The 24,149-nt window shown below is 43.5% G+C and overlaps 1 protein-coding gene across 2 annotated transcripts; it reads right to left on the bottom strand.

Moving 5' to 3' along the window:
• Positions 1 to 796: 796 nt before the first annotated feature.
• GGPS1 (geranylgeranyl diphosphate synthase 1) lies at positions 797 to 24,131 on the bottom strand. 2 transcript variants are annotated; one of them, XM_090044440.1, is made up of 4 exons: positions 23,805 to 24,126; positions 21,482 to 21,580; positions 11,300 to 11,370; positions 797 to 3,378 (listed from the first exon to the last, which is right to left on the bottom strand). In XM_090044440.1, the coding sequence occupies exons 2-4, from the start codon at positions 21,549 to 21,551 to the stop codon at positions 2,617 to 2,619; spliced, it is 903 nt and encodes a 300-aa protein (XP_089900566.1). In that variant the 5' UTR covers positions 21,552 to 21,580; positions 23,805 to 24,126; the 3' UTR covers positions 797 to 2,616. The 2 variants fall into 2 exon arrangements, with proteins under 2 accessions (XP_089900566.1, XP_089900574.1); XM_090044448.1 differs by lacking the exon at positions 11,300 to 11,370 and having other exon boundaries at positions 23,805 to 24,131.
• Positions 24,132 to 24,149: the final 18 nt, after the last annotated feature.

The raw sequence follows: 24,149 nt of genomic DNA, 5'->3' as shown, positions 1-24,149 counted from the left end.
GGGGCCAGTAACTGTGCTGTCCCCAACAGCTTTACCTGGGTTCCTGGGGGTCTCCAGGAGCTACAGCCATGGCAGGAAGGCTGGCTGGCAGCTGGAGTGTGGCTCTGGCTGGCCAGAAACTTAGCAGGCTATGAATTTGGACAGCGCATGCTGCTGCCACATGCATCGCCCCACTTTTTTTGACCCCGGGATCTCCTCAATTGTTTTTCCCCCATTAGAAATGGAACCATTTCACTGAAACATTTTTTTGCAAAAGACAGCATAACCAAGCAAGCAAACAAGCCCAAACAAACAAACTTGGAAGGATTGCAGGAATGCTGAAACATTTTAAAAAAGAAAGGTAAAATTGCAAAAGACTTCAGTTTCCTGTCAAAAGATATTTAAAATGTTTATAATTTAGAAATAGAAAGTGTGAAAAAAGAAAATTAAATCCACATTTTAGAATTAGCATTTATTGAGTCAGACTATAGGTCCATCTTATGCAGTATCCTATATCACAGTCAGAGAGGGACAATGAACTGGATATGACCACAGTTTTTTTCTACTGTTTCTCTCTCACTTCCAGCCTTCAGCATTTAGTCTAGAAAGGGATTGGACAAACAGGGTCCATTAAACTTATGGCTAAAATAAACACCTCTGCTCCCCCACCACCACAAACAGGGATTAGACAAATTACTGGAGGAAAGAGGCATCAGTAGCTATTGAGCACAAGAGTTGGAGATACAACCTTTAAATCTGAGCTTTCTAGACTAAATTTCATAGAAAAAAATGAAATTTAGTCTAGAAAGCTCAGATTTAAAGGTTGTATCCCTAACTCTTGTGCTCAATAGCTACTGATGCCCCTTTCCTCCAGTAATTTGTCCAATCCCTGTCTGAATCTGGGTAAGCTATCAGCTTTAACTGCATCTGGGGACATGTTCCACACTTAAATTAGTGTGAAAAAGAACTTCCTTTTGTTAAACTTATTACCTACTTGTAATGAGTAGCTAATAAGTTTAAAACTTATTTTATGTTAACTCATTTTATGACCCCTAGTTCTTGTATTGTGAGAGAGGGCAAATAAATCCCTATTTATTTTCTCCTCACCATTTAGTATTTTGTAAACCCTTATCATGTCTCCCCCCAAATGTCTTTCTTTCAAGCTGAATAGGCCTAGCCCAGGGGCAGGCAATTATTTCAGGTGGAGAGAGACTTACCAAGTTTCAGCAAGTTGTCGAAGGCCACATGGGTAGCCCTGCCCCTTGACAGGTGCCCTGTACCCTAGCTGCCATCTTGGAACTGGAAGTCCCACCCCCTAGCCCCCAACCTTTGCCACCAGAAGTCCCTCCCCTTGCCCCTGGAAATACTCTTTTCAGCCAGAGGAGGGACTTCTCGGAACCAGAAAAATGCCAAATTATATTCTAAAATTTGAACATCTAACATTCATTAGTTTGGTTTAAAAAAAAACATGTCCAGATTTACGTGCATTTGTGTAGCATACACAGAGGTACTTGCACAATAGCTAAGATGCACATGCTTACTGCCCAGTAAACTACTCTACTCTGCAATAAAGCGACTTGTGTAGAGGCACCCACCAGGGCCTGATGATTTGGTTGTTTAGTTATAAGTTTCCTTTACAGTATCCTCATCTATTGAAACCTCAATGTCAAATTGTGCTGATCTGGTTGGCCTAATACATGATTTTTAGAAGTTCTTCTGCAGGAATTTTCCTTTGGTTTTGGTCTGACAATAACAGCAGCTTTGAAATAATTTTTTTTCTGAAGTCAGATACCTAGTCCCCACAAAGGTTTACATCTCTTGCTTCTTTATGTCTCTGCTTAGTGCATTTTTTGTTTAGTTTTGTTTGTTTCCTTCTTTAGAAAGTAAGTGCCCTTTGTATGTGAAACATCCACAGCCACCCAGGAAGTGAAGAATTGTGGGACTGTGTATATCTTTTGTTGGTACACTCCTGGTCAAGTTACAATCTGTAAATCTTAAAAGAATATCTTCACAGTTATTTGATAAAACCGGTTTGTCTGTTCCTTCTATGTTCTGTGTAACAAAAACCTATTGATACCATATAAAAAAAAGAGTATTGTAAAATCTGTATTATTGTGGTAGTGTTAAGAATCTTTGGGTAGAATTTTATAAATCTCACCGTTTAAAAAAATAAATAATGCATAGGCAACTTAAGGAAGATGATTCAGTTTAAGATGATTCAGTTTAATATAGCAGTATAGCCAGAAACCCACATTGTCAGACTTCATCTAACAGTTCCCAGAAGTCAATTAAACTTATGGCTGAAATAAACACCTCTGCTCCCCCACCACCACCCTGACCATATAGGGGAGACAATATTGTCAATATTGGGTTTTACTGGATCTATGCAACTTTAGTTCTGTACGAGATATTTCATAAATAGTTCCAATTAAGTGACAGCGATCATTTGCACTCCATTCCAAAACCTTCAGAGCGACTTTGAACTGTGTTCAATATAATCATAGGAAGCAAAATATAAATAAATGTGAAATAAGCATTTCCACAATTCTGACATTATTTTAGTAATGTCTGTTTTTTAAATTCTGTTTTAAAATAATTTCCCTTCAGCCCCAAAGCAAGAGTCAAGTAAACTATGGGTTAATTTTTGTCATCTCTGAACATTTTGCTTAAGTGTTCAACTAGGGCTACAAGCTCAGGGTTCCCTCCAAGTAACTCAATTTGTCTATATGCTTCAGCTTCAAGCTCTTTCAGAGTTTTCCGTGTGTACTCAAAGGAACCCACAGTCTCAAGGTATTGTACACAATAGGTTTTAACGTCTACGTTTTCTGTCCTTTGACGTAAAATATTCTGCACCTGAGTGCTTTCAGGCCTGGACCAAATAGCATGAATTGTTGGAAATGAGAACTTGCCCTCAGTTAAGTCTTCACAAAAACTCTTGTTTTCACTATATTCTTTTGACCGTAAATTAGCATAGTCATCTCTTATTTGGAAGAGGAGGCCTAGAGTATTCAGGAGTGGTTTTAAGTCTTTGTTATAGTTGGAGAACAACTGCATAAGGCCCACAGCTAGTCCAAAAAGACCACCTGTCTTTTGTAGTACCATGGTTTTATACTCTTCCTCTGTGGGACAGGTATAATTATCCCTCCAATAAATATCCAAGCCTTGGCCCTGATGAAGTTCCAGTAACTGACGGGTAAATACTTTTACTGCATCTGGATGATCAAGTGTTAAAACTTTCTCTAGGCCAAGGAAATATACATAATTAGCACAATTTATTACAGCTGGAACTCCATAGATGCTGTGGGCCACTGGAAAGCCTCGCCGTAGCTTTGAGTTATCTTCAATATCATCTATGAGCAGGCTGGCATTGTGCAACATTTCTGTCACTTCAATGATAACCTAATACAAAAGAGAAAAAAAAAAATGAATTCTTGAGATGGAAGATGGGTTCTAAATTTGCAGAATATCCTGCATGCCTCCAACATACATCTCTGGCAGTATACTTGATATTTTTTAAGTTTAGCGGGAACCCAGTGCAGACTTAAAAAAAAAAAAAAAAAAGAAGTCTTTTGTTGTATATAGCACAGTCTAAGATCAACTGTTGGTGTTTGAATATTGTAAAATGCCGAGTTCTGCTGGGATTGTCATGTGGATACCAAAGTCTCCATTCTAGTCCTAAATAGTCACATAACAGACCTGATACAACATAAGTCAGAGCGATGGCACAGAGTGGAGAAGGGAAATAGATTTCAAGGCAAAACAAACAAAAATCCAGCAAAGAAAAAAAAAGCCCCAAACATGTTTCGGGAGTACTTAAAGTCTCTGGTCCAAGTTAATTCTCTTTGATATCATCCAAATTGATATCATAGACATTAGGGCTGGAAGGGACCTGGACTCAATGATCTTGCAAGACCCCTTCCAGCCCCAATGTCTATAATATCTATGAAATCTATGACAGGGAGACAAATCAACCAACAGTTCAGTAAGTTTTATTCTAATGTGTACACCAAGAATCTGAACGTTACTAGTGAGGAAATGGATAGGTTCTTGGACTTTGTACTCATACAACAAATTTCAGAGTTGGAGAAGAAAATTTTAGAGGCTCCTTTGCTATTAGTTGAAATAACTTAGGCCTTAAAGGGCATGAACAATAGTAAGTCTCCAAGCAGGGATGGATTTCTATGGCATTTTATATGCATATTCCCAAGAGAGGCATGTATAACTGATACTTTGTTATGGCTGGATATACTTTTTAGTCTATACACAAGTAACTTTCCTGTACATTCCCCTAATTCCCAGTGATCTTGGTGTAATCTTTATAAACTGCACCTAAATCTGTGGCAGCTACAACTCCTGTGTTAATTTGCACTTCTCATCTTAGTTCTTAACAGCTCCATTTTCTAACATGAGAGTGATTCTTAAAAAGGTGTTTATGTTAATGGCTAAAAGCTGATAAGATATAGTTATCCATAAATTCTCTCACTTCCCCCTACCCACTCTATTATTAACACCCACTATTTGGAGCTAGTTTTAACTGCCATCCCTGAATGTAAAAGCTGCTTGAAGTAATAGTTGAGGGTAAAAAACACAAACAGGTAAGATTAGGCAATATGCAAAGACCTCTACAAATCAGTTCTTGGAGTTTCCAAATGTTGTTCTTAAGACAGACATACATGGGACATATCATCCCCCTTCCCTCCAACGTTTCTGTTCATCTTTAAAACTGGGAGCTCTTTATAGTAAGGACCATTCTTTTTGGAGCGTCTGGGAAGTTCTTAGCACATCACAGAATCAATGAACAACTTTTTATCTAGAGATGTCTAGCCACTAATGTATTTTGCTATCTGACAGTTTTGTAAAGTAGATTGTTACTTTACAAACAAGCAAACTGAAATATTTACCATGTTGTTAACATTTCTAAGGTCTGCACTGAATCTTACCCATTTGTCAAATACTAAACCACACTGCTTAAGTAATAAAACCACAGGTTGGCCAACCCTGCTGTAGACAATATCCAATATCCAAGAAACAGCTACATTCTGTGTAAGATTTCTTAGATTCTTCTTTTGAACTTCACATAAAGGGTATGAAGTGTTTTGGTTTGTAGCAGGGCACTAAGGTGCCTGCTATTGACAATGGTAACATGGGCTTAGCTGCCACTCAATAGGACAGCACAGGTGTGAGTTGCTAAAGCAACTGATTGTGTCAGCTGGCCGGAAGGGGGCAGGGCCTGGCCTTTATAAACAGAGGATGCTGAGGCCAGAGTTCAGTTCCCCTCTGGCAGCCTAAGGAGCAAGAGCTCTGATAGAGCGAGCAGGGCAGTGTTGTGCGTTACTGTGTGGATACAGGGTGGAGATGACCCTGACAGGTATGAGAGAAGGTTAGCCAGGTTGGCTTAAGATTTACGTTGGGGCCGAGGGGCTTTGAGTTTCTGTTTTGAGTTGTTGTGATTATTAGACTGGAGGACCGGGCGAGGCTGTAGGGGTGGAGGAGGCCTCAAGGGAGCTCCCCAGTAGAGGGGGAGTTCCTAGCACCACAGAGGGTGCTGTGTTGTGGGGGTGTCCCGACCCCAGCCCAGTGTGGGCAGCTTCGGGAAGAGCTCAGTGTAGGCAGAAGCTCAGTGGGGCGCAGACCCAGGAAGGTGAGTCTGAGCTAGTGGGGCACTGCCTGTAATTGAGAAACCCCGAAAGGGGAGTAAGCCCATTGAGAAACCCGGTGAGGGCAAGGGGCGCGAATATTGAGCAGGCCCAGGGAGAGGGTGGCAGGGAGTAGGACAGAGTCCCGGTACAGCAAGGCAGGCACCGTGCCAAGGAGGGCAAGCAGGCAGCCTCCCATTGATAATATAAGATCAAAGATGTAGCGGGCGAGACAGAGGGTGCGATCAGGACCCAGACTTGGCATGGTAGGCAGGGGCACTAGGGGAGGTCACAGCACCCCTAGAGAGCATCCTGTCACATGGTTAAACAATGTCTAAGCAAAATTGTTCGTGCAAACTGAAATATTAATTTGCTTCACTATAAATGCATTAGTTGTCTGGTCGAGGGGGAAAAAAACCCCAACAATAAAAACCCACCAAGTACAGTCTCATAGTTTGTAGGGTCAGAAGGGACCTGAGCAGATCATCAAGTCTGACCCCCTGCCATGGCAGGAAAGAGTACTGGGGTCAAACGACCCCAGCAAGGTGTTCATCCAGCCTCCTCTTAAAGACCCCCAGGGTAACAGCCAGCACCACTTTGCTTGGAAGTTGGTTCCAGATCCTAGCTGCCCTGACAGGGAAGTAGCACCTCCTGATGTCTAATCTGAATTTACCTCTGCCAGCTTGCGACCGTTTTTCCTAGTCACTCCTGGCAGTGCTTGGGGGAACAGGGACTTCCCCAGTGCCTGCTGGTCCCCCCTGACTAGTTTGTAACAGGCCACTAGATCCCCCCTCAGCCTTCTCTTCTGGAGGCTGAACAGGTTCAGCCCCCTGAGCCTCTCCTCATAGGGCCTGCCCTGCTGCCCCCAGATCATGCGGGTGGCCCTCCTCTGGACCCTCTCCATGCTGTCCACATCCCTCTTGAAGTGCAGCCCCCGGAACTGGACACAGTACTCCAGCTGCAGCCTAACCAGTGCTGCATAGAGGGGGAGGATCACCTCCTTGGATCTGCTTGAGATGCATCTGTGGATGCATGACAAGGTACAGTTGGGGCCTTCCTGACTGCATCCCCACACTGCTGGCCCATGTTCATCTTGGCATCAATGATGACTCCAAGATCTTTTTCTGAAACCAGTTCTATCACTGGCTTTATCACCTACTTTTGGACTATATTCTTAAGTTCTCCCATCAGAGATCTTCCTCTCCCCCACGTCTTAATTCTCTTGTTGGTATACAACAAACTTTAATAATTTTAGTCACGTAGACAACTTAGTAATTTATACAAAACAATTTTGACTCAAGTAACTCTTGGTCAAGAATACTGCAAGATAGTGCCTTGCCCACAGCAGATCTGTACAATTGGACTTAAATTTATTTCAGAAAATCTACAACAGCTACTTTTCCAATAAGCAGAGAGCCATCAGTTTTCAATTAACAGATTTAAAAGCACATTTAGAATTCTGTACTACACACAAATATAGAAAATTTATGCAATTTCTGCATTTGAAAATAAGTGGCATAGCTTTTTATATGTCATTAACTATGAAGTTATGCCAGGTAACTGGACCTCCGTGCTAGGTTTTAAAAAACACATTAAAGAAGAAATGTTCTGGCTTCTTCCCAAGTCGTTCTTCTGAAAAGCAGCAAGGACTTAATTGTGTTGAACTAACACCTGGGAGTCCCCATTATAAAGCAGGACCAAGCATTAGCAAAGAAGGTCCCTGCCCAATTTTACAGTGTTGTTTATTGAACTTCAATTCTGCTTTTCATTAGATAAGACCTGCACAGGAAAAAAAGTGTTCGCATTTCATACAAGTGTTCAATTCAAACTGTGTGCATGACAATGACAGAACTTTTTAACGTTGTTAAACACTAAAGCCAGTTACAGAGTAATAGTATTTTGACCCAAAAGATGCTGTGCAAAAAGACATTTTGTTCCAAATGTACTAACATTACACAGTGTTCAAATTATACTTTGTTGGGGGGGGGGGGGGAGGGGAGTTAAAAAAGATTGGGCTGCCTATCACAATGCCCTAATAAAATCAGAGCCATGTCGTTTCCCATCTCCTCTCCCCCTGTTATGATTTTCAAGTCTCATAGGGGGGCTTAGCACCCCTGAGCTCCCCCATAATTCAAACCCTGACATTATGTAAACATCTTGAAATGACATCACTGGTCATCTTTAATTACAACGAGTCTCCTACTGTGTTATTTACCACATGGGCTATTAGAAGTCCAGCAAAAACATTTCATGCTTGTAAGGCCTTATGAACTTGCATTCCCTGCACAATCCTACTGTTCTCCATTTTAACTGTCAACTTATTTTCCTTTTGCCTTTTCAATTTCACTCATCTACTATATAAGCTTCAGACAGTTCAACCAAAAAGCCTGATTAAGATTGTCAAGAAGTCATTAATGATTGACATAACCATTTAATTCAGTGAGATATTTTAAAAATCTAGGTCATCTCCCTTGATTACTGAAATGAAATGCTATTCAAACAGACTACAAACTAGTTCAAAACAAAGTAAAGAAGCAAAGAAAAAAGGAAAAAAGGTACATGCCAGAGGGATACGGTTCAGAGTCAGAGAAACTAATTTAGATAGTATGAGTGGTAGAGGAGGCACTTTTGTGAGTTTGTGAACCATAGGGTATAAAGCAGGGGTATCAAACATTCAGCCCATGGGCTGAAGCTGACCTGCCGGTCTCGGACAGACCCTACATGCCAGACCCAGTGTCATGGGTACTGCATGCAGCACTGGTGCGGGTGGAAAAAGTTGGTTCAGACATGCACTGCCTGTAGCACCCACACCAGACTGGCTCTGAGTGATGCCTCCAGGCCAGTCTGGATTGGGACCATGCACTGGAGCCAGGGTGCAAGGCTGCTCCAGCATGGCACTACATGCAGCACATACCCCATGCTACATGCCGTGAACACTATCCCATTCTGGGGTTTACTCTGCATGTGGCACAAGCTGCACGTAGTATCTTGCTGGCCTCGCCCTGCATGCTGGCTCCAGCATGAATGGACGTCCTGAGTTCTGACCCTTGGAGTCAATGTGCAGGGCCAAGCCAGCAGGATGCTACATGCTGCCCACACCCCAGATCTGCAGCATAGGGGGCCCACATGGGTCAACTTTGACACCCCTGGTATAGAGGAAGTGGTTTGTAACACAAGCTAGAACAACACCACAGAGGTTTGTGTGTCTGGTTTTGATTTAAAGTGGAACAGATTTCAGCTGGATCCTGACAAGAACATGTAGCCAGGAAAAGCAGACAGATTTGGTAGATATAATATTTTCATACCTCAGAAACAAAAGATAATTTTTTTCAAAGTTTGGAGTCAGACACCTAGTGCCTGGGGAAATCCCTAGAGAAAAGATATAGCAGTGGTTTGTAAAGAGGGTAGACAAAAAAAGCACACTCATAAATTAATTTAGTACACAAGCAGTAGTGACAAAGTCACCGTAAGATGATTTTGAGACATGAGATGCAAGTGAAGAAGGCATCACGAAACAAGCATGATGCTTAAGCCACGTACAGAAAGTGAAAGGAACTGAAATGTTTAATGCTTATTTTTCCAGGAGAAATGACAGATATTCAGCTGCCTGGTAAAGGAACCCGAAACAAAGCCAGCTTACTTTAGCAGGACATGTAATTTGATTATCATCAGTGACTCAGAAGCAATAGAAATAGTTAGTCACATTAGTCTGAAGTCCAGCAGAAGTCAGAAGTGTATAGTATGAGCTATAGCATATCATCTGATGAAGTGAGCTTAGGCTGATGAAAATTCATGCTATACATCTCTAATTTAGTTAGCCTGTAAGTACATATCTACCCTGGCTTCTGACTTAACAGTGATAGCCACGTAAATGGTAAAAATCTCACTGCAGTCTGTCATCTTCTGATTGGGAAGTTAGCACAATGGGACACCCTACAGGAAAAAGAAAGGGAAGATGTGCACTATAGACTAACCAAAGTAGAATGACACACACACACACTTTTCCCCCACAAGCTCACTTCATCAGCTGATCTATAAGAGGTGCAAGTCTAACCTGCCTTCTGATCAACTTCAGACTAATATGGCTAACTACCTCTCATCTTACAGAAGCTAGAGAGATGCTTAATAGGAAGACCAGAATGCTGCAGACAACCCTATCTTCCAAGGTTTTCTACTATTGTGGGATTTCAACTGAAGTACAGTAGTTGCTCCATAGTGATTTGGAAAACTATCATCTTATTCCAAGCAGTATTTTCAAACCTACTTTGACTTCAAAACCCAGAAGCGACTGCCTGAAAATTCTACACGTTGCGCAATGGCACTAAATCCCTGAAAAATTTGAGATAAGTTGCCCAGGGAAACATGATATACCCGAAACACATTGTTCCGTTTTTCTTAATTGCTGCCGAATCAGAAATCAGATTTGAAACTGAAGTGTACTCACTAAGGAATGTGAGATACATATATGCTATTCATATTATGTAGGTATTAGGGCAATGTTTTAGGATATTATCAAAATGAAGTCATGCACAGACACACATGCACAAGTTTGCATGTTGTGCACGAAATTACTGTTTGGAGCTTAATGCATGCTTTTCAAAACACAGCCCCTACCTAGCTGCTTATGAAGGGTGGACAGAAGCAGCTGACAGGGATTGAAAGAGTTAACAGGGGCCCAGAATGAGCAAATAAGGTGATGTCAGACAGATAAGTAATGGAGACTAGAAGGAAAGGCTGCCCAGGAAAGAATACAGCAAAAATGCAGCTTGCATAACTTAACTGAAACCCTTTTACTGTCTGGGGTGCCCGTGGGACAACAATTAAGCAAGCTGAACGTTTGAAAAACAGATGTTCTAAGGACCAAGACAGCCTCTGTAAAATCTGAATGTAAGCTGAGAATTGTTCAACCCCAACACCTTATTCTTTAAAAGCAGTGTTTCCTCAAATTGTAGGGCATGCCCCCTAGGGTGTGCTAGAAAAATGTTTTGGGGGAAGGGAGTGACCAAAAGTAAAACAGTATCCAACAAATCCACTGTCCATGACTCTGTAAATCATATAAAGGTACACATGTTAAAAAGTGCTGAATAAAGTTTGGTGGCTAAAATGTACAAGTGGCTGATTTTACTGCAGTAGGACATAAATCCCAGAAGTTTGGCAAATGCTGCTTTAAAGGATATTGCTACAAGACAGACAGAAAAAAAATGAGCAAGTAGTCACTGAGAACTCCATACAGCTGCTGGCTTGCTATTTCTACAAGAAATAATCAAACAATAACTGGTATTTTAATCCATCCTGCTTATGATATTTAGACACTTAGCTAGTTTCTCAGACAAAAAGGGAGGATCTACACAAATTCACTAAAAGTATGACAGTAAGAGCTTCTTAACTGCAATTTTGAAAAAAAATACACTTTGTTGTAATGCATTTTTATTTACTTCAAACTATTTTGAGCAAGAACAAACAGATTTTCTCCTTTGTGAACTCCAAATTCAAGATCTCAAATCCTAAAAGAACGTTTTTCAGTAACCTTGCTTGTTAGCATCTTTAACAGTGAAATGCAAGAGTCAGAAATACCTTTCAGGCCATCCAAATTAACTATTTTTTTAAATTTAACACTCCAAAAAGTAACAAACAAAACACCATCCCAGAAAAATCCAAACAACTTTAAAAAAGAAAACTAATACCTGTATTTTGTCTTCTGGAACATTCAGCCAGTGATTAAACGCCTGTGACAGTTTGGTTCTCACTTGCTTACCTATAGTAAAAGATAAATATTGAAGGAATTTTTAAGACTAAAAGTGAATTATTGAAATCCCAATTGTTCATCTATTTTTAAGCATTACTATAAGAGCCAGTTAACAAATCTATCACTAACATGTTCCTAGCTTCCCTGAGATTTTATTTAAAGGGCTAGTTAAGTAGCACAAATGCTATAGGAAACAGGAAAAAGTGCATTTTTACAATAAAAGCAAGTAGGTAGTACAGAGAGGATCAAACAAGGTGATCAAGGGTACAGAGCAGTGGACACACCAGGAGAGAGAGGACTCTTCAGTATGGAAAATAGGGAAGGGGGTATAACAGATGTGTATAAAATCATGAAGGTTGTGAACAAAATCGAACAGGGAACTGTTATTCACCAAGTCCCAGAAAACTAGAAGCAAGCCACTAAAATTAGCAGGAAGCCGGGTTTAAAACTAACATAAAATACTTTTTAAGTAGCACTTGGTTAATCTGTAGAACTCATTACCGCTGGAGGCTGCAGAGGCAGACAAGTACAGCTAGGTTCAACAAGGGACTAGGCAAATTCCAGACAATAGATCTGTGGCACATTGCCACTGTTTGATCTTACAGTTTCTGCTTCAGAATCTTATCCTTTCCTGCTTCTAGTGGGAACTAAGAATTAGGAATTTCTCTCTAAAGTAGGGGCAAACATATGGCTAATGGTCTAAATCCAGCCAGCTGGGCTAATGGCAGGCCACCAGAAATTGGAGGGCAAGGCTTGCCACAAAATTCAGGGTACTTGGACTCTGGAAGATGTGGCAATTGGTATTAGGAAGTCAAGTGACGGCTGATACAGGTCTGGTTGCTTTGCGCATTGCCATGGGCCTGGTTTGTTGCCCCCACTATACTGGAGCCACTGTTGCTCAGCGTCAGAGCTAGAGCTACCGCTGTGGCATGGGGGATACGGTGTCACCAGCAGCTTCAGCTCTGGCAATGGGCATGCTGAATGCTAGAGCTGCTGCTATGTACATCAGGGCTGGATCCAGCTTGCAAGGAGCCAGAGGATTCTTGTGGGCCAGATCTGGCCCAAGGTGCGAGACAAGTTTGATACCCCTGCTCTTAACCAACGATGGTGGATGCCAGGGAGAATATGACAGGGGACAGACCACTCCAGCTATACCCTGTTCAGCTGTCTCCCTCTAAAGCAGGGGTGGGCAAAATGTAGGTTGGGGGCCGGATGCAGCCTGCCAGGCCATTCTATCTGGCCTGCAGGGCCCCTAAAAAAAAATTTAGGAAATTAATATTTATATGCCCCTGGCTGTCTATCATGCAGCCCTTGATGCCTTGCCAAAATTCAGTAAGTGGCCCTCCACCCAAAATAACTGCCAGCCCCTGCTCTAAAGCATCCATTCCTGCCACTGTTGGAGAAAGGATACTAGGCTAGATGGACCACTGGTCTGACCCTGTATGGTACTACTTATGTTCTTATCTTGTTCATTTGTCAGTGACTTCCACACCAACCATTTCACTATGATATCTAGAAACACCACTATCCAGTTTCATAGTAGTTAGGGGGTCAGAAGGGACATAAATCAATCATCTAGTCTGACCCCCTGCCACTGGCTGGAGCACATGCTGGGATCACATGACCCCAGACAGGTGTTTATCCAACCTCTTTTTGAATTTACCCAAGGTAGGAGTGAGGACTACTTCCCGAGGAAGTTGGTTCCAGATCCTAGCCACAGTGAAATAGTGCCTCCTAATCTCCAACCTGAACCTATTCTCCAGCAGCTTCTGGCCATTGTTCCTTGTCACCGCAGGTTCTGCTGGGGTGAATAGGACCCTTCTTATTTGGTGCTGATCTCCCCTAACAAGTTCGTAGGCAGCCACCAAATCCCCCCTCAGCCTGTTTGCTGAGGCTGAACAGGTTCAGGTCCCTCAGCCTCTCCTCACAGGGCCTGTTGCCCTTCGACCAAGCGAATGGCCCTCCTCTGAACTGTCTCAAGGCAGGCCACATTCTTCTTAAAGTGCAGTGCCCAGAACTGGATGCAGTACTCCAATTGAGGCCGGACCGATGTCACGTAGAGTGGGAGTATCACCTCTCTGGACTGGCTTGAGATGCATCTCTGGATGCACAAGGTGCGGTTGGCTTTGCTGGCTGTGGTCTGGCATTGGCAGCTCATGTTCATCTTGGAATCAATGACTCCAAGATCCCATTCCGCCTCTGTGCTCACAAGCAGGGAGCTCCCCAGCTTGTATGTATGCTGTGGATTCCTTCTCGCCAGGTGCAGCACCCTGCATTTGTCTACATTGAACCCCATCCTGTTACCATCCGCCCACTTCTGTAGTCTGTCCAGATCTAATTGCAGCCTCTCTTTCCCTCCAAGTGTGCCTACCTCTCCCCACATCTCGGTGTCATCGGCAAACTCGAACAATGTGTTTTCTACCCTCTCGTCCAAGTCGCTGATGAAGATGTTGAACAGCATAGGCCCCAGAACGGAGCCCTGGGAGACCCCACTATTCACATCCCGCTAGGCTGAGTACAACCTGTCCACCACCACTCACCAGTTACAGCATGCTAGATATAGTTTTGCCAATTTAATTAATTGCTTATCACTGTGAATTAGGATCAGAATTTAAGTTAGTAGCTGCTAAATCTGTGCGCCATCCACAGAAAGATGGCTGACAAACTGAAATTCAGCATAAGGATTTCAGGCGTGTCCAGATGAGTGGGAACATTTGTTTCCCTGGAGACAAGTAGCAGCGGCACACCTTATTTAGACCTTGTGCTACTGCTACTTGTCTCCAGGGAATGCCCGTGCCACACAGCAGGTTACCTCAGGTAGGGTAGGGGAGGCTGGGGCCAGCACAGTTGCTTCAAGTAAAAAGCAGGGCGCTGTCTCAGCAGCCTTACCTGGGTTCCTTGGGGAGGTACAGCTGCAGCGCTCCTGCAACAGAGAGCCTGGCTGTCAGGGATTGTGGTGGTCGGCCAGGCTCTGGGTTTTGGCCAGCATGTTAGCTGCCACCACATTAGCTGCCCTGCTTTTTTTCTGTGTGGGTTTTTTTTCTGACCATAGCATCTCCTGGGGTCAAAAACCCTCCTGCACTGTGATGTGCTGGGGAATGCCTGCATGTGAGATGTGTGGCACTGCAGCTGGGTCTGCAGTGCCACATACCGGATCTCCACGCTTGTCTGCTACATACCCCCAAAGGGGCATCTAAACTAAAAAAGTTTCAGTTGGTCTTAAATGAAACAGATGATTAGTAAATAAGAAGATCTATAACAGGTGAAAGATCAAACTTCTCTTTTAGATGAACCAAGCCAATCAAGAATTCCAACTATGCGTTTTAGATTAAAGCAAGTCACTGAATATAAATTAGTTTGATGCAAAGGATTATGCATATGTCTACAAGTCAAATGCTTTAAATATCTATTTTAATGAATAAAAGTTTACATGATATGCTAATGATTTGAGGAAAATTTAATGTTGTTCCCAGGAATTAAGGATAATCTGTTCATTAGCCACCCACTACAGCAATTTATGGAGAATACAATGACCTTCTGACAGGAACACACTGACATTTTAGATCATGATTACCTACTTGCATAAGACAATTTATCAGTCATGTTTAACTCAAACCTCTGAATACACAATACTCCCTGAAGCTCCTGTGAAAGCATCACTTGATAAACTCTGAATTTGAATCTCTCACATGATGACTAGTTATCAACTTTTTCTAAGTGTGCTATTTGACAAGTATTAAAATAAAAAGGGACAACTGAAAGATGGTCCGCTTCACCAAGTGACCAGATTTGTTTTAGGTATGACGACCTATTCTTGGACAACCTAGGAGCAGTGGGAAGTTTGACTGTTTCCTTAGGTTTTATGAAGTTTTTTTTTTTGCCACTGTGTAAAAAAACCTACATGTAAGAAAGAACCCAAACACAGGGCTCTGGGAGTTTTGGTATGATGGCCAAAAGTCCCTTGAATGCTTCTGACAGGTCAGCCACTAATTTCTTAAAGCCCAAGATACTTAAAAACAGCTGAAGCTGATTTCCTCCCATAGATGAAGGGGAGGACAAAGTTTACTATCCCAACTAACCTGCCAAGCCAGCTCCTGCATACTGTAGGAGTGGAAGTGCAGCCAATACCTGCTCTTCTCCCAGCCTGACTGCTTCAGTTCTCTAGTTCCTTAGAGGAGTTGGTTTTCACACTTTTATCAATCTACCCTAGGTTTTATCAACATTGGAGGAGACTGTAGTAGGTTGTCACTGAACTTTTCAATAGGGACCAGACATTTCAATAGTAACAAATAATGCCTCCTTTGTTTAAGAAGTTAGATTTAGCAAAATAATTAAAAAGCTATTATTGGGCATATTTATATAGTTTTAATACAATAAAAAAAACCTCCTTGTTGTTTTAAAAATTCTAATTTCCATATGAAAGCATCTTGGCTCAAGTTGCAAATCTGCTCCCCCCAAAGAAAAAAAGCAAGCATCATTAACCATTTCTACCATTTTCTTCAGTAATACAAACAAACAAGATATTTAAATTTATATAAATCACTTAAACTTTTATAGCTCTATAGTGCCCCTATCTAATAGAAATGCCAACTTAGATGTGTTATGGGTGCATTTAATTATACAGAAACAAGTTGTAATGTGTGCAATAAATGAGATTGAACCTCTCTAGGACAAACAATTTCATGTAAGGCATGTAAAATGAGATTAAAATATAATAAAGAGAAATCAGTATTTTAAATTGTTCTAACAAGGGCAATGACATGGTAGCATCCAAGACAGTGCAACCAACTGGGAACATTATTAAAAAACAAACAAAATGTATCAAGTGTGCAAATTAAAATATTGAAGTGATTCTCCACAATAAATAAAAGGATTGGCTTGCACTACAGTGGAAGATGCACATTTTCAAATACTAATGTACTTTCAAACAGTTGCTCAAGTTCTATTCAGGAGATTCCAATTATAGCAAGCCTAATACCTGCAATAGGCAATTAAAAAAAGAAAAAAAAAAAGAGAGAGAGACCTCCCACAAGCAAGCACAGTGTTTTAAATGTTTGAGTTTCCTAATTAAAAAAGTTTTCTAGAAAGAAGCTTTTATTTCCTAGTACATTTTCTTGAAGCAAATTACACAAAAAGCACCTGCTGAAAAAGCAACACCAAGCCTGCAGTTTAAAGAAATTCAGTATAACCTGTAGCTTGTACAATTACTCAGAAGTGTGGTGGCATTTTGATACTTCTGTGGGAAGGACTACTCAAAAGGGAACATTGCACCCAAGTGGAATTTTTACTACAGTGCTGCAGGACACATTATATCACTCAACTAACAGCAACACTGCTTACTGGAATATACAGACAGAACATCTGCTTCTAATGTCCAAGAAAGCTATTTCTGGCAGGTGTAAACTTATTTTCTAAAGCACATGTTATCATATTGCTCCAGGCTAAACAGAAATTGTGGCATCATTGTGCAGTACAAAAAAGAACCTCCCAGCTTCAAAAAACCAAAAAAAAAAAAAAAAAATCCCTTTGCCCTTGTGTTCAAGGCAATTAACTAAACTGATATAACGTAAAAATATCTGGTGTTTTAAAATACTTATGGACAATTACTTGAGTTGTTATGAATGGTCTACCATAACTAGCAAGGATAATGAGTATAGTTGACGGCTCCCAAACTCAGAGATGTCCCATTAACTGTAATGCAGGGGTGTCAAACTCATTCAGCCCCATGGGTCAGATGAGTGTTGCTGCGCTTGTCTGCAGACTGGTTCAGGACTGACTCCTTGTGCAGCATGCAATGCCAGAAGGTCCAGGGCACGGGCTGTATGCAGCACCCTGCCTAACCAGCCCTGAAAGCTAGAACAGGCCTCTGGCTGTTCATGTGCTGGAGCCAGTGTACAGGGTTGGTCCAGCATGTCCAGGGTGAGGGCTGCATACACTGCTACCTCATGCTGTGTGCAGTGTCAGTGTCAGACCGTGATGCAGGACAGATCAGCTGTAGACACTACGACATGTAGCACAGGGGGCCAGCATAGGGTGTGCACTGCTTATAATAACCCGCCAGGTTGGTCCTGCATGCTGGTTCTGCCCAAAATGGGCTGGCCCCGGAGCCACCATGCAGAGCCAGTTCAGCGAGTGTGCTGAATACAGCAACACCCCTATGACAGGCCCCTGTGTGCATACAGTGTGTGCTGCACTGGGTCCAACCTGCAGGACATGTCTGCTATAATGCATATTAAGAAAGAAAAATTCTTAAAATAGGATAAGCAAAACAATAATTGCAAGTAACAGCTGTGTGCACAGAGTACCAAACAGTACGCAAACTAGCTTGACCAGACATTAGGCCAACAGTTCTCCACCCCAACTAAGGCAATACATATGTAGTATTAAGAGAGAACATAAAAGGAAATGACAAAGTAGTTCTTTTGGGGAAGAACCCAAGAATTAACAACTATTTAGAAAGGGGGGGGGGGGAAAACCAACCCCCCCGCCTGGAAGTAAGATAATATGAGACGGGATCAGTAAAGAACGACTTACAGGAAGAAAGAGGCAGGATCCAGTGACAGGGAAATTAATTTAAGCTTTGCTGGGCATAGTGCTTCTGATAATGTATAAGACAGGGCTACTGGAGAGCGTGACTTACAAGACAACAAGCCAGGGACAAGCAACAGAGAATTTATTAAAGCTAGTATTTGGAAGTGATCCTGCACCTTGGAGTATTTATGATAGTTCCAGGATTATTTTTTAATTGCTAAAGGGTTTAGCTGCACATCAATAAGAACGTACCAAATTACTCTGCTTCAGCATCTCCTCTGTTGTCCCCAGAGTGCCTGTTTTTAGACTACAAAATTTAAAAAATGAATTTGATTGGGAAATTGCAGGACCAGAAATCATCCAGAGACTGGACAGTATCTCGACTTGTAAGATGTTGGTGTGTCAGGGGTGACTGGCAGGTGGGGCTGTGAGGGGCCTGATCCTTGTTGTGGTAATACAGCCACAGTCCCTTCCTGATCTGCCCCGAGGTGCGTGTGCCAAGCAAAATGCCTTTACGTGTCACATTCTGGCACCCATGCCAGTGGCTGCCTACCCTGGTTTAAACTGAGACTATGGCTCTGATCCCTGTTGCCTGGATTAGCTTTTATAAACCCTATGTTCCCTAATGAGAAAACAAAGCAGTTTTACCACCCACTTCAACCCTCTCTGTAATGCCCCTTGCTTTTTTTCCCTCCCATTTGCATTCTAACTCCTTTCTACTAAGCGGCAATGCTTCCTGTATGCAGCAATGCTTCCTGCAGTCCCTTCACAGATCCTGATGAAGTAAGCCCTCTGCTTATGAAAGCTTACGCTATAAATCTCTTAGTCAGTCTATAAAAGGTACAAATTGGCAAATCTTGCAATTGGCTAACTTATCTTCACCATCACACTGATGCTTATAAAAAGATGTCAATTAACTGTTTCGGAGTCTTGTTTGACCTTAAGTCACTGAACATCCCTGTCACTTGTAGGTGTGCTGCTCAACTTGCTGGCACTTGACCCTCAAGACTTAGATCTTGAAAACTTTGACTAACTGACACCATGCAAATTTTTTTGTTTAGGATGAATTAGATAAATCTTCAATTAACTCCTGAAAGAGTTAAGGAACACTGACTGAAGGTCACTGTGTCTTAACATCTACACTGCCTGAGGATTCTTCTGATACTACCCATAACAAAATGAAGAAGAGTATGCATTCTTAAAAGATGGCTAAGGGGAAAGGAAAAAAAAAAGCTTAGATCAAGAATGAAGAGACATCTCAATGCCTTGCCTCAAACGGCAGTGGAATCAGAAGTAAAATGGCAGCTGGACTGTAATGAAAGCATACAAGATTTTTCCACACTTAAAAGCTTGAAACACAAAAGTTCTTCCAAGTGGGCCTCTGTAGAAACTGTTATTCTGTCCAGCCCTCATTTTCAGTAAGAAACCCTGTTATCTGGCACGAGTGGGGAATGGGGGGGTGCCAATAACCTAAAAATGCCGTTTGCCTGAGGCACAGAGTTTTCTGGCCGGACATGGAGCAGAGTGGGGGGAGAGAGTGGTGGCAGCCACACGCAGAGCGGCACCAGCGCGGGGGGGGAGATGGTGGTGGCAGCTGCCATGGGCAAGCCCCCCCCTCAAATTCCAGTTAATAGAAATGCTGGTTAGTAAAATGCCAGATGACAGAGCTTTCTTTACTGTACCTATAATTTTTGGTATTTGACTTTGGGTTTTTTTATCATGGAAAAATCAGAGCCAACTCTATCCCTTTTGCTCACCAGGACGCAGGTCCAGACCCCTCACTCCCCAGCCACAGCCTCCCCCTCTGCTCTGCCAGCACCCCCCACTCCCCAGCCACAGCCCCCCATCCCCCAGCTGCTAGGGCTACAGGGCCAGGGACCCAGGTCCGCAGGCCATGCAGCAATGCCTGAGCCCCTGCTGCCAGCTGCAGGAAGCAGTGGCTGCTACGGCAGAGCAGAGTGTGAAGCCCAGGTTCCTCCTCCTCTGTGAGCGGCACAGCTGGAACACAGCCTGTGTGGGGGCGAGTATGGATTGCCCGCTGCAGGCTCAGGTCCTGCCCTGCTGCCCCCCTGACCCTGGGCCTCCATGATTCAGGGGAAACCCAGCATGGCAGGACAGAGCAGGCCAGGCAGGGAAGCTTGCTACTGCAAACTCTGCTCCACTGTGGCGAGGCCCCTCCTGCCTACCTAGCAGCAGAGAGGGGCACAATTTCGTGCCACTGCCCCAATCGCTGCTGGGTGGGCAGGGGGAGCTTTGCCAGGGTGGTGTGCCTTTCAGCAGTAAGGAGCTTCCCCACCCAGCCCTGGTCTGTTCTACCCTGCCACACTCAGTCCCACCTGCTGGGTTGGAGGCCCCTGGGGACAGGGCAGCAGGGTAGGCAGCCCGCACCGACCCCTCTACACGCACAGATCTGGGGGCTTGTACCCTCCATGCCCGTCCCAGGTTTGCATGTAGCGGTGGGGAGCCAGTCAGCCCCATAGCCAGACGAGTCACCCAGGGTTCTGTCCTGCTCTCCGCCCAGGCCTGTGGCTGTGCATTTGGGCCCCAGGCTTTAAGCCCCACACACTGCCCAACTGGGTAGTAGCTCCAGCCCCAGTCCTGCCCAACTCCCTCCCTATGGAAGTCTCAATTTCTGCCCCACCTCCACAGACTTGCCCTCAGCGAGCTACTTTCCAGCTGCCTGGTGGCCATGTGCATGTGCGAATGTGCACATGGCACCCCATACCTGACTGACCTACTCCTGTTCCCTCCAGCCCCTTATAGGCCGCAACTTTGCCAGCTTGGCAGGAAGCTCTTTTCAAAAGTGGAAAATCTGCATTTTTTTCCGTTTTTCCATGGGAGATGGAAAACTAATCCCTAGTTATTAGTCACCATTTTGTTTGTCTGCATTTTCTTGTTTTACACTGTTCTGCACAGTGCCAAATCCACCAGAGCTCCTTACCTGTATAAACAAAGCTATGTACAATGGTATTTATTTGTGTCATTTTCCCCCCAGAGATTGCCTTTATTCTCCGTGAACTACCACCATGTCTCAGAGGAATACTTCCTATGAATATGCTATCACCTAGCCTGAAGCTGACACACAAGCCTTGGCTGACCCTCTGGAAAGACTAGGTGAGCCAGGTACAGCTGAAGTTGACCACAAAAAATATTCTTGTGCATGACTAAGCAACTCTAGGTTGAAAAAAGAGCAATAGAGAGACTGAAAGTTGCAGCAGAACATACAGGTCAAGCTCAGAACAGACTATTTCTTTTCAAGAGCTAGACCAGATCTTCAGTGCTTGCCCTTCCTTTCACCAGAGATGTATTAGATATCAATAATCTCTTCTGAATGCAGTATTGAGGGAGAGGAAGAACATTTGCATTAACTGGACAGATCAGAAAGACAAGGTACCAGCCCAAAAAATGCTATGCATAGGAAGGTTATGAAACAGAAAATCCGTCTGCTTTCAATTAAAGAAAATAATCTACTCAGAACTCAATACAACTCGAGACTGGATGGGCTTGTAAAATTATATGAATTGATGTGAATTTAAGTCTATGATAACAAGTTTGTTAAATAGAACAGAACAGCAACAAAAAGACTTGCCTGGTAGTTGAAGTAAGTACTTGTAAGGCTCTAAAAGAAGTCGTTTAGAAGTTTGTTCCACCTGCTCCATTTCTGTGTTAAGAAAGACAGTGCTTCACCCTGTTAAAAGGTTAAGAGTTATTGTCACAAATTCAGATTAGAGAAATTAAAAAAAAAAAAAGAGAGACAAAAAAAAATCAAAATGAGAATCAAATCATTAGCACCTGTTTAGAAAGAAGTAGAAAAGATAAGCAGGCTTCAGATATTCAGACCACATGCAAATGTTCCTTTAAAGGCAGCATTTTCAATTATCACCAGCTTTGCAATACAAAAGACTAATGGCTTTGGCATTATTAATAAAGACATAAGGAAGTCTCAAACTTTTTAAAACTGAAACCTACTTCTGAAAAGTCAAAGTTATTTTAAATTAAGGTTTATTTTTTATTCCAGTCTGCTTTAGCTTCTGTGACTCCAAAGTACCTACATTATAAATATCTCAGATAATATTAAAAGACAGCAACGTGTGTGTCAAGCACCTATTTTCCATCTGCAAATTTTTTCCTGAAGTTTTTCTACTGGCCAAAAGATCAGGGTCCCTTCCCACCCCCTCCTTTTTAAGGGACATTTTTGAAAGAAAAAAGGTAAGTTATAAGGACTTGTTGAGCTTTTTGCTTCAGTTTTTATTCTTTTCCATTTCTCTCTTTGTACCATGTCCTGTCCTTTTAGGTTTAGGAATTTTGCTTTCCCCCCCCACTTTCTCTTCTATATCACACTCTCGGATGCGCGTGTCAGGTTCTCTTGCTGTTATTTCAGAGTCAGCTTCCCTGGATAGTTCATTCTAGGACTTGTTTCCCCCCAATTCATGCCCTTCTCTCTATTTCCAGGCCATTAGCATTTCTGTGATTTTCAGACTCCTTTCTAAAATTCATTTTCCCTCTTTTTACCTCTAACCTTTGTTGCTGCACTGCAGATAGAGCAGCTCAAAACTCACCACTTGCTTCTGTCATGGGAAGACTGGACCTGCAGTGGTAGCACGAAGTTCAGTGCCACTCCAGCAGCAGTTCTTACCTGCTGGCAGGCACCTTGCAAGAAGCCATTTCCTTTGCCCTAGTAAATGCTGTTTAGTTGCTACATTACCAGTAAAACAGGATTATTTCTAGACTACATTAAGAAACATCAATACCATATGTTTTGAGAACAGGCACATCCAGGAGACCAGTTAAAAGAAGTCTATATTGTAGAATAGATTTAAATGCATCTTTAAATGATTTGATAACTGAAAACTGTTTATTGCAACTGTTCTTAAACTACTGAAATTTAATATCAAAATTAATAATAAACAATTGGAAGTTAGTTAATATCAGAAGTAGTGTTAACTCTTTAAAAAAAACAAAACACAAAACATATGGCAGCAAGTGGGAATGGGACAGAGAAAGAGAGCATGACACCAGGGCTTGGCAATGTTTCCAGGCACAAAGGAGGTCTCATGCTTAGGCTAAGCTGTGGAAGAGCATAGGAGAAGTGCCTGCCTGTCCAGTTACATACAACGCAGACAAAGTCAGGACTACCAAAGCCCCCACTCTGCAGGACAAATCCAGTGGTTGCCAGCTCGCAGGCCAGAGACTGCTGAACCTGGGCACATACGGTCTTGCACTGCCAAGATGGAATTTCGTAGGACTTTGAGAAATAAGGTACCAATCAAAAACAAGGAAGGCTACCGCAATCGTCCCCAAAATAAGGATACACATAGGTTTTAAAAATAAATAAAAAGCAGAATAAAGATAACATTGGAGAGGTGACCACCGTGCTGGGACACCCTTTCGCAGCCGTTAGGCCACCTGAGCCCCACAAGGTGGGCAAGGTAACGCAAGTGAAACCATGAGGTTTCAACTGGCGGTTCAGAGCCTGAGAAGCCCCCTGACAACATCCCACTCCAGAAGTACGTGCCTCTTCCTTCTTGGGGCCAGGCTGGCAAGCATTCCCTGCAGCAAGCAACACCACAAGGCTGTCAGTCCTTACTCAAGGAGGGGGGGCGGGTTGAAGGGCACTTCGGTTTGCTAGCACTTGGCAAAGAGGTCTGACCAGAGCTTCATAAGCCTTTCCCCAGGCTGGCCCCACTGATGACATTTCCCCAGCACTGCCCCATTGCCACCCCCCTTTCCCCAGCCTGGTCCCTCATTCCCAACCCACCACCCCCACGATGGGGAACTGCTGATATTGCGACCCAGTTTGGGAACCGCTGCTCGACGGCGACACAAGCCTGACGAGCGAGACAGCAGGGGCGGGAGAACCGCCATCTATGTCCCAGCCGACCCCCCACCACTAGGCGCCAACCAACACCTACCGCGCGCCCAGCCGCTCCACGCAGAACGAGGCTAGCCCCCACGTGCTGCCTCGCGTCCGGTGCCGCCGGACTTGAACGCGAGGAGAGGGGCCAGGCCCCGGCTCCGCGGGGGCGGAGGGATAGGGGAGGGGGACCAGGCTCCACCCTCTTCCGCCTTCACCGCGGCCACCGCCACCACCATCGCCCGTTGGGGGAAAATGCGCCACCAGAGCCGCAGCGCGCAGGCGCAGGAGCGGGGCCCGCCCCCACTTCGAGCGGCTGGGCCGCGCGCGGTACACCCTGGGCGGTGTAGTCCTTCCGCCGCGGCCCCGGCGCTCAGAGCGGCGGGGGAAGAACCGCGGCTCC

Source organism: Crocodylus siamensis, chromosome 1, assembly GCF_052110815.1.
Source record: "Crocodylus siamensis isolate JL-2025a chromosome 1, ASM5211081v1, whole genome shotgun sequence".
Classification (NCBI taxonomy): domain Eukaryota; kingdom Metazoa; phylum Chordata; order Crocodylia; family Crocodylidae; genus Crocodylus; species Crocodylus siamensis.
Note: the sequence above shows the minus strand (reverse complement) of the source record. Positions and strands in the feature narration are given on the sequence as shown.